Below are 10,438 nucleotides of genomic sequence, written 5' to 3' on the forward strand. Positions count from 1 at the left end.
TGTCATGTGACCTAAGGCCAAGTGATTTGTTACACCAATTTAGTTACTCGCTAAATGTATTGAAAAAATGTAACGTGAGACTTGTACCAAGTCAGCTTTCCTGTTGCATTTAGCTCGGGAATTAACCCTTCCTGGACTAGTGTTGGCTACAGGCAACAATCCGGGTAATCATTTTTGCTTCTTTATTTGTTTAGCCCTTGTTACGTTGTTGTTTTTGTTTATATTTAGTAGTGTGGCAGCAGTCTTTAATATCAAAATCTATAGCGCCATCGAGCGAACAAGATTCGGAAACAATTGAAGAGAAAAACGATGTTGGGCGCGCTAATTTGCGGTGACCAAAAACGGCGGAACGGCGAAAAAATATGGATATGTGTTTACCTCTTGCCACTAATATTTTACAATATTTGATCGTTTTACTTGAGGCTATCATATGCGCAGATATTACTAACATTTTTAGTGATTTATAAAGGTTATGCAAGGCACCTATTTTCTGACTTTTGCCTGTTTGCCTGGTGTTGCCCACAGGCAACAGATTTATGACATGCAAGTTTAAATTACATCTTTATTTCAGCTCGGTTCTTTCATTCGCTCTTGTTAAACATTTGTATCATTAAAAACATATGTTTTAAGCAATTCTTGTGTATCTCATCAATAAAGGTTCATAAAACTGCAGGCTCTTCACTACACGAAAATGACGGTTCGATCTCTTCTAAACGATTTAAACGATTACTTCTGAAATTCTGCGTGTCATGTGTTATATAACTTTAAAAATAAAAATCACGTATAATTCTTTTTTTTGTATTACAAGCAGCAAAGAAACGGGCTACATATTGTGTTAATGTGTCTAAAAAACGCTAAAATGACAACATTTTACTTATTTTGCATTAGACTTTCGCACAGCTCATGTCGTCTGACCGATTGACCACATCCTGCGATGGTATTAAAAGCAACGTCATTCTTTATAAGAAGTTGCTTGGGCAGTGCAAGGAATGCACTGCTTAAGGATAACAATATTCCTCTTTTAAAGGAGCTATGAAACTCTTTGTCTACTATCGAAAAATAATATATAGACTAACCCCCAAACGTTAATAAATAAATAAACTTGCGTTTCTTTTTTTTTTCTCTAGGCAATGACAGTAGCCAAAGACTTTCAAGAAATATGAGCATCGTTCATCCCGTCAACACTGAGCGTGAAAAAGTGGCCACGTGGCCTGCTGCATATCTTATGCTGCCGACGTGAATTATACCCATGCGCAGGGGTTGGCAAAGTAAAAAAAAACGCGTGCTGAGCTCGAGGCAATGTTAGAGTTATCTATTCTCATCACAGCAGTGATTGGACACGAACCATTATCCGAGTGTCCGCCGAAGCCTTCATTGTTACGAGCTGAGGTCGAGTGCTCACGCAGTTATCGTGTACAATCGATAAGTCGCGTTGTACTGTCGTCCGGTGGGTGGTATCGATACCACAATAACGTCTTCAAGTTTTGCAAAGTCAAGACTAAAATAAATAGTCCCCTTTTGTCGTGACAATTTTACTGTGACAAACAAGCTTCTGAATTAGTGGCAGTCTGTGCAAGTATACTTGGGTTAGACTAGGACAGGTACGCCACGTTTTATGACGCCTTTAACATCGCTAATGAGTGGCATGTTTATTAGGCCGATCGCAATGAAAGACTGAACACAGAGAAAGTTTTGACATTATGTATGTAGTTGCAAATAAATCATTGAACTGCGGTTACGTCAATACAGGTATTTTGCATGATAAGAATACACCTCAAAAGTTGAAACCAAATGCCAGCCTCTCAGTGTGATAATATAAATCCATCTCTAGACTCTAATCCTTGAAGTTCGCTCCTGCAACAAGAACTTGTCAAAAACCGCCTTCACTGCTCATGTTCCGAGAATGCAAAACGCTTCACTTCTAGATTACATATTTAATCAGATAAGTACAACTGCTAACCTGTTTTCTTTTTCTTAACGTGACCCGAGGTGTAACAATTTTACCAGCGCACTTGGTACGATACTCGTCGAGATCGAAACCGGCTTTGTTTCTGCGCTGTGCCAATACCTGCTATCTTGGATGAGTTGCACGATTACATGAAAACGTAACAGGAAAAATACTCAGCTGCAGAAGAAAAAAAATGAAATTTTCAACGCTTAGTCTCAAAGCATGTCGGCATTTGCAAACGTAACTAACTTGTTTGACGAAGCGGTAGGCACGAGAGGAGCAAGTGCGGGGCACAGGCACTGGGTTAAGACACAAGGCGCGCGGCGCGTAGTCTAGACAGTTGAGCCATGGTGGCGGGAGCTGCCGAACACCGGACTCATGAAATAAGGAGTCCTTCATCATGACTTGGAGCCTTTCTCCGGACAAGTGGTGAGCGAAAATTCTGCAATTCGTGCCCAACGTGGGGCTTGCCTCATGTCTGGAGCCGAGTCGGGCAGTGTAACAATGAGATGTGCCTGCACACTTCGTTAGCTGTAGAATGCGCAAGCTATCTGAGAAAAAAGGCGCTCAGGCATGGAGACTGTTTTGTCTTGTGTGTGTCCACACGAGGCTCCTAATCAAAAAGAGAGGAACAAAAAAAAAAAAAAAAAAGAACGGACCGAGTACGAGGAAGGAACGAGGTGTCCTTCCTTCCAGCCGTCTATAAGTTTTAAACTTAAATATAACAATTGGCGCAGTCGACAACACCCCCAACTCCAGCATGAAGGTCGATCCGCCACTGCCGTTTCTACCCACGCCAGGCAAGCCTGCACTTCTATGAGGCGAATGGTACGCAAATTTCGAAAAATACGTGATCGCTTCTGGCTTGTCGGCGATGGACGACGGCAGATGAACTGCCATTCTAGTGACATCGCTTGGAATGGAGGGTCTACAGACCTACTCCAAACTGCCAGAACATCATCCCACCACGCCAGCAGCCACTCCTAGTACCGCTGCAAGTTCCCCGGGATGCTACCTTGACACCGTGCGTTTCCACGACGCCCGTTTCAGCAGCCTACGTTGCCGCAGTGAGGAGATTGCGAAAATTATTTACACGAGCCATCAAGAAACAAGTGAAAGATTTCGTTTACGTTCCTGAGCTGAAATACGCGGCGAGGCAGTGCAAGTGTATCTGACGGTTCATCGATGCCTTTCCACAAAATGTCAATTTGGGTCTTTAAGTGATGAAATGATCTGAGATCAACTCATTCGGAAAGCGAGCCATCCCGAAGTCCGACACCGCCTACTCCGGGGGGCTGACCTTTTGAGAGAAACAGCTCTAGCTATCAGAACGTAAGTTGAACAGGCGATGATGGAAGCCAAACCCTTCCCCAAAGAGGTTTTTTAGGTCCTCAGGTGCCGAGAACTAAAGCCAAAAATAAACCAGACCTTCCGTGCGCTACATCTAGCCGAAAGTCTTCCGGCAGTTCCTAGAGATCTGGCTCATCACACCAGATGGTGGATCATACTATGTGCCCTGCAAATAATAAAGAGTGCAGGAAATGCCACATAACGGGACAATTCCTCTTTGTTTGAAAATGGAGAGTTTCCCAAGCAAAATCATCGTGCGAAGCGTAGAACAAGTTAAAGTTTTTACTTCTAGCTTCACCAAACAGTTCACTACTTGTGATATATTTTGGTCGCGCGTTTCAATGACACTTGCTTGTTGATACCGGATCATGGCTATCGACCCTTCCTGAAAACGCCTGCTTGAGATACACTCAGTCCTGCAAGTTGCAACCATTGAGAACAGCTCTCATCGACGGCTCTGGAGAGGGCGTTTCCATACTGGGAAAATTCGAATCACTTGCTGAGTTTTCTGAAAGGAATGACACGTGCACATTTCACGTCCTGCGAACCGGCACGACCGTAATAGGGCTGAATGTGTTACAAGCTCCGGATATGAACCTCGACTTTGGTTCTCCGAAAGAGGGACAAGTGGTTGCGCCCGTTTCCGCGAGAAATCTTCCAAAGCTTATCAGGGGCTTCCGACACCTCTTCTCAGAAGGTCTAGGCAATGAGAAAGGATTCATTCAGAAGGTGAAGACAAAAGCTGCCGTCAGTCTAGTGCAACAAAAACAACAAAGATTTCCTTTTGCAGTGCGTGAAAAGGTTTCTGATGACCTTGCAAAGCTGAATTACTCCGGCGCCATTGAATGCATCGCTGCATCAGAGTGGGTATCCCCCATTATGGTTGCACGAAAAAAGAATGGAGACATCCGGCTCTGCGTACACGCACGCAAGTCAAATACTCCCGTTTTCTGGATTCTCATCCATTTCCAAGCTCCGATTAACTTGCCCACCAGCTTTCGGATGGAAAGTTCTTCAGAAAGTTATATCTCTCATCAGCGTACAACCAGTTGGACCTGGTTGAGGAACGTAAGTACCTTACAGCATTCGTGACGGAAAAAGGTCTATTCAGATTCACCAGGGTATGCTTCGGGCTGACTTCCGTTGCCCACGGTCTCAAAGAGATAACAGACTGCATTCTTAGAAGTACTCCCAGTAGCATCGTCTACCTCGATGATTTGTTCATCTTCGGGCCAGTCTTGGGCAGTAACTAGTTACTAGTAACGCGTTACCGGTAACTAGTTACTTTTTTCGGTAACTTTTAACTGTAACGCGTTACTCTTTAATACTGGTAACTTGTAACTGTAACACTGTTACTTTTTTATTGGGTAACTGTAACTGTTTAGGCCGTTACAGTTACTTTTTACTATAAAATTAAAATTCCTGGCTGACAAAAAAAAAAGAAATTGAAGTTCACTCTTGAGCGCCAGGATGGGCAGTTTTTACAGTTTCTGGATTTGCGAATGCAATTCACAGGGGAACACGTGTGCTGGGGTTACAAACCGCGTACCCAGAAGGGAATCCTCCCCTATGATTCGGCGCATTCGAAGTTGGTGAAACGGAGCATTGCGTCGTCATGTCTAGAGACGGCAATTGGAAAGTCATGTCACCATGCCATGCACGACAGCCTCTGTAGTCAGGTCAAGAGACTTGGAACTGCAGGGTATCCTACTTCCCTTATGCTCGCAGTGGCTGAAAAACTTCTGAAGAAGTTCAGGGGCAAAAGCCAAAAGGACAAGCAAAAAAAGAGAGCAAGACCCCACGTGATGCCATACTTACACAGGGTGTCACACAATATTAAAAAAGTGGCGGAAAGGTTCGAGGTACCTCTGGTATTCTCAGCACCACGTAAACTGGCTCAACTATGTCCGAGGATAAGGGAAAAAAACAAAGATAAGCGGCAATGCACAGTGAAGCACGTAAACAAATACGTGGAATGTGCGGTGGGCGTGGTCTATAAAATTCCATTGGGCTGCGGCAAGGTTTATATAGGCCAGACCGGAAGGTGCTTGAATGAACGGTTGCGCGAACATGCTTTATCACTGCGTTCAACAACAGGAGCCCATTTACACATACATTGCAGAGATTGCCGCTGCATTCCCAACTTCCAAGGCACTACAATCGTTGGGAGAGGTAAAGAAAAGGTGGCGAGGGAGGTACTGGAGGCTTATATGATAAAGAAGGAATGTCCTGATAAGTGTATCAGTCAACCCTCACTTTTCCTTCACAAAAAGGAAGTGGAATTTATTGACACGTGTGGTGGCCGAGTCATTGATGACTAGTCACATTTGTAGTATTTGTGGCTTTCCCTGGTTTTATTTTGCTGTTTCTATTTTTTCCAATAAAAAATTCAGTTGATAGTCAGCGCTCGTCCTGTTTGCCTCTCCGTCTTCGTATTTGTCTTTATTGTGCGCTTTCACTACTTTCAGCGTTCAGCCTGTTTATTCTTGATAGCGCTCAAGCAATCCTGACAGGCAGTCATGTCTTCCGACACGGAGCAGCCGTTACCTTGGCCCTCGTATCGCGAATATTTTTCTGTTCTGACAACGACTGCGACAAACATCACAGTGCTGTGCAACATTTGCAGTAAACAGTACTCAGCAAGCAGGACGTCTTCGTCCAACCTGCGCAAGCATCTAGAGGTATGTTTAAGCTTTCTATTCTTGGGAACTCCGGTTTCTTATGGCTCATTTGGCGTTATGAATTGTGCTGACGATGGGGAAATATATCCATATCATTAAATTGTGCTCTTTTCTTTCTTTTTTTTTTTTGCGCAGAAGAAACATCCTGTCGCTCTGAAGGAATTCGACTCTAAGAAAAGGAAAGCCGAACCTGGTCTGCCCTCGAATGAGAAAAGACATACGGGTGGCGGCTCGACACAGACACTGGAGTTCTATCTTGCAGGAACGAGTCGACACAAAGCTGTGCCGCAAAGTCAGATAGACAGGCTAATTGTAAACTTTGTGGTAGGCGACATGCAGTGCTTTTCAGTCGTTGAAAATGAACACTTCCGGCGCTTGATCATCGGAATGCAGCCATCGGCAACAGTGATGAACCGAAAGTCTTTTGTGAATCATCTGGACATCCTCTACCGAGAACAAGAAGCGTCCCTCATCGCTACCCTTGAGAAGGCGACGAGGGTCTGCTGCACAGCAGACTGCTGGACAGCCTCAAACAGGTAAGTTCTTGATGCACTGCACCCTATCTATACGATACTCTCAGTGAGACGCAGGTCGGTTTGTTTTAGAACCCGGCACATCTAAGCCTGTAATTTGTGAATAGCTGAAATAATTAATATACAGATATTGTAGTACATTGTCAACAGAAACCTAGCCTTAAGATCAAAGATCTCGTAGTCCATTTTCTAGTCTTTTTGTAAAAAGTGTCTCCTGTTGCATCAGCACTTGAGCAGTAAGTGCATGGAGCTAATATGTTTGTGACCAGTCAAGCCACAAGCCACTACTGTGTTACTGATCCAGCCGTTTATTTATGGCAGCGTTAGAGTCATATAACGTTATCTTCCCTTTGCGTTATACGTTTACACCGTAGAAAACACCCGCGCGCAAGTAAACCCGAAGTTGAACGTAATCACCATTCGAGCGCAGCGATACCTTGTTTATTTATTTATTTATCAATACTGCCAGCCCAATATAGGGCAAAGGCAGGAGTGGGGTAATACAGTGTCACACATGCTTATTATAAACACAACAATTGTTTAATCTAAGCGGCTGCTCAGCCATTCAAGACCGTTACGAAAGGGCACCGTTCTGGCGTTTGTCCTTTTTTTTTTCATTCAATGAAAGCAGAGAGGACGCTGTTTCCTTGGGTTTTTAGATTTTGTTTTGTACTGTTCGACGCGCATTTAACTTTTGGCGGCGCTCAGATGTATGTTGGAACGAAATATAACATTTTCGCTTGAAACCTCTTGATTTTCCTTATTTTCCTTAGTGCAACCTCTTGATTTTCACTTATTAGATTTCCAACATATTGCCATTTTCGTAATTTCGTCGTCAAATGGTAAGACATAATAAAAATAGTCCGCATTAATCAGCTATATTATGAGTGTCACGGTTATAACCGGAGCTTTGTTGTTCCTAAACTAATTAGTATGACTGGCGAGAAAATTGCAGAAATTTAAGATTCCAATTAGAATATTTTGCGGTGACCATAGGAGCTTCAAGCATGTATACAAGAGCATCGTGCTTGGTCGTGATTGCATTGTCACTACATTGAAGGGCGCAGCAACAACAATAGTCATTCCTTTTTTTTTCCAATCTTTTTAGGAGCTCTCTCGGAGTGACAGTTCACTTCCTGGATGAGGAATCCCTGGAAAGGAAATCCGCAGCGCTGACCTGCCATCGGCTTTCAGGCCGTCATACATATGATGTGATCGCTTCTGCGCTCCATGCAGTGTTTGTGGACTACAAAATATTACACAAGATATGTGTCGTGATCACGGACAATGGTTCGAACTTTGTGAAGGCTTTTAGGTAAGTTTATGGTCTTGTTTGTTCCTGTTGTTTTTTGTTTGTTTTTTTACCCTTTGAGCTCCGGCTGGACACCTTCATATCACCCCAAACGTATACCAGAATTACATATTAAATGCGGTACATTGTGTTTCATTCACAATTTTTATTATGCTGTTGGGGCGATCTGCAGTGTAGGGGCACATATTAAAATAGGGGGACATTTACTGCTTTTATACGATTAATGAAGCTCCACATGTGAAATTTGGCCGAGTTTAGGCAGTTTTATTGAAAATATCCGGACGTACACTCGTTGCGTAGCTTCATTTCGTAATCCTATTTTTATGACACTTCCCCATCGGAGTCATTAAACACTACTAGACGATTGTTTAAATTTGTAGCTAACCTATCATCTCATATCTTTTGCGACGTTCAAGCTCAGCTGGGTAAAGGTTCTGACGGGTGTGACTTATTTTGTGGCGCAGGGTATTTGGAGAAGCTACCGAACCTGAGGAAGATGTCATCCAAAATTGCATCACAGAGGTTCTTGACACAGCTCCAGGCGCTTGCACATTAGAGATCCACTTGCCTCGGCACCAGAGGTGCGCTGCACACACTCTTAATCTAGTTGCCTCCGCGGATGCTGAAAACGCGTGCAACCAGTTACCTTACGGTGCAATGGCGAAGAATGTGTTTGCAAAACTGAAATGTCTCTGGAGGAAGCAAGCCCAGTCAGTTCAAGCCGCTGAAGCCATAAAACTCACCCTAGGAAGACAACTTCCTGTCCCAAACGCGACGCGATGGAACTCTTTGTATAACGCTGTAAAGTTCCTGAATGAGGTCTCGAAAGGCAAACTGGACGCCACATTCGAGAGACTTTCGCTGCCAAAGCTACAGAACGAGGAGCTTGCCTTCATCGACGAATACTGCAAGGTATTGTAATAGCGTATTTGTTTCACTTTATGCAGTGCACTAACCTTTCGTACTCTTTCAGACGATGTATGGCGTGGCGAAGGCACTGGACATCCTGCAAGGCGAGCAGTACATGTATATGGGTGTGCTGCAGCCCACTCTCCACTCGCTCTTGCGATACCAAGGGTCCCTGTCACAAATGCAGTACTGCACCCCACTTTCCAACGCCCTTGAGGCGGGAGTCAAGAAGAGGTGAGCGATATATTTGTTGTTCACTATATTGCTACCCCTCTCTGCACATGCGTTTGCATGGTAGCATATCCGTGCGAGCTATCTACACTTAACATTGTAGGTTTCAATCATCCATATTTCGATTTATAGGTTCAAGCAGTGCAAAAATCTCCTTTTTGTTTCTTGTCTCGTCACAGGTTTTCAGAAGTTCTTGAAGACAAGGACTTGGCCCTTGCAGCGGCGGTACACCCCAAGTTCCAGCTATCCTGGATCATGGAAAACGAGCGGAAAGCTGCAACTGTACGGCTGCTCGAGGAAGAATGTCGTGCGCTGGAGGAGCACTGCAGTGAGGACGCAACAGGCAAAGAGGATGGCGACGAAGACGATTTTTTTTTCCACTTGCCTCAAGCATTACCATCATCAACGGAGGTGCAACAGTGGGTGAGCGACCCCGCGACCGATCTGACCGGGCTCTCAAGGTTCCCCATGATAAAGAGGATCTTCATCAGGCTCAACACGGGGATTCCGTCAAGCGCGCCGGCTGAACGCCTGTTCAGCAAAGGACGCGATGTGTTCGCCATCAAGAGAGGGAAGCTCTCCGATGACAATTTTGAAAAACAGTTGATATTAAGTTATAACAAATATTGCAAATAAGTTATAATCGTTAAAATTCTGAAACGACGAATGACACAAAAAAGAAGCACCCTTCGGTTTTAATGTTTTCTAATTTCTCAGCAGTTCATCTTTCTTCTCACTACAGTGTAACAAATAAAATATTTTTTTTGGTTTATGGTTTCTTGTGTCCAATTTTGGTACTGTAACGAGAAAGTAACGGCGTTACTCTTTCTGCGGTAACTGTAACTGTAACACGTTACTTTTTAATCCGATAACTGTAACTGTAACAGAGTTACTTTTTCCCCCTAGGTAACTGTAACTGTAACACTGTTACTTTTTACTGGTAACGTGCCCATGACTGCTTCGGGCGCACGAGAAAAGAATTTCACGCCCACCTAAGACACGTTCTTACCCGTCTACAAGATGCATGAATCAAAGTAAGCAAAAAAAAATGCATTTTCTCAGTGCTGCAGCTTCAATACCTGGACATGAACTGACTTCTCAAGGTATTAAGCCATGCCGAGATAACATCGGTGAAATCAAGCAGGCTTCTGACCCCACAGATGCAACGTCATTTCGATCTTTGCTGTGTCTCCTAACTTACTACCTCAAGTTCATTCCCAAGTTCGCAACCATTGTGGAGCCCCTAAATGCACTCCTGCGAAACAAATCCCCTTCCAGTGGCAAAAAAAGCAAGAGGAGGCATTCACCTCAGTCAAATAACTAATTCGAAACTATGTTCCACCAACCGTTTTTGATGTGGCACTTCCTACCGTCACCACAACGAATGCACCGAGTTAGGGGTTGGTCGCAGTTCTGCAAGAAATACACCCAGATGGAATACACACCGTCTCATTCGCATTGCCAAACACTTCCT

General features: G+C 44.0%; 1 protein-coding gene across 1 annotated transcript; it reads left to right on the forward strand.

Annotated features, from left to right (window-relative positions):
* Nucleotides 1-8,481: 8,481 nt before the first annotated feature.
* On the forward strand, nt 8,482-9,706 carry LOC121835058 (zinc finger BED domain-containing protein 4-like). The gene is made up of 3 exons (XM_042288988.1): nt 8,482-8,736; nt 8,798-8,967; nt 9,144-9,706. Exons 1-3 carry the CDS (start codon nt 8,482-8,484, stop codon nt 9,598-9,600), a joined length of 882 nt encoding a protein of 293 aa, XP_042144922.1. The 3' UTR covers nt 9,601-9,706.
* The last annotated feature ends 732 nt before the right edge of the window (nt 9,707-10,438 follow it).

Source organism: Ixodes scapularis, unplaced genomic scaffold, assembly GCF_016920785.2.
Source record: "Ixodes scapularis isolate PalLabHiFi unplaced genomic scaffold, ASM1692078v2 PGA_scaffold11__112_contigs__length_91849675, whole genome shotgun sequence".
Lineage (NCBI taxonomy): Eukaryota > Metazoa > Arthropoda > Arachnida > Ixodida > Ixodidae > Ixodes > Ixodes scapularis.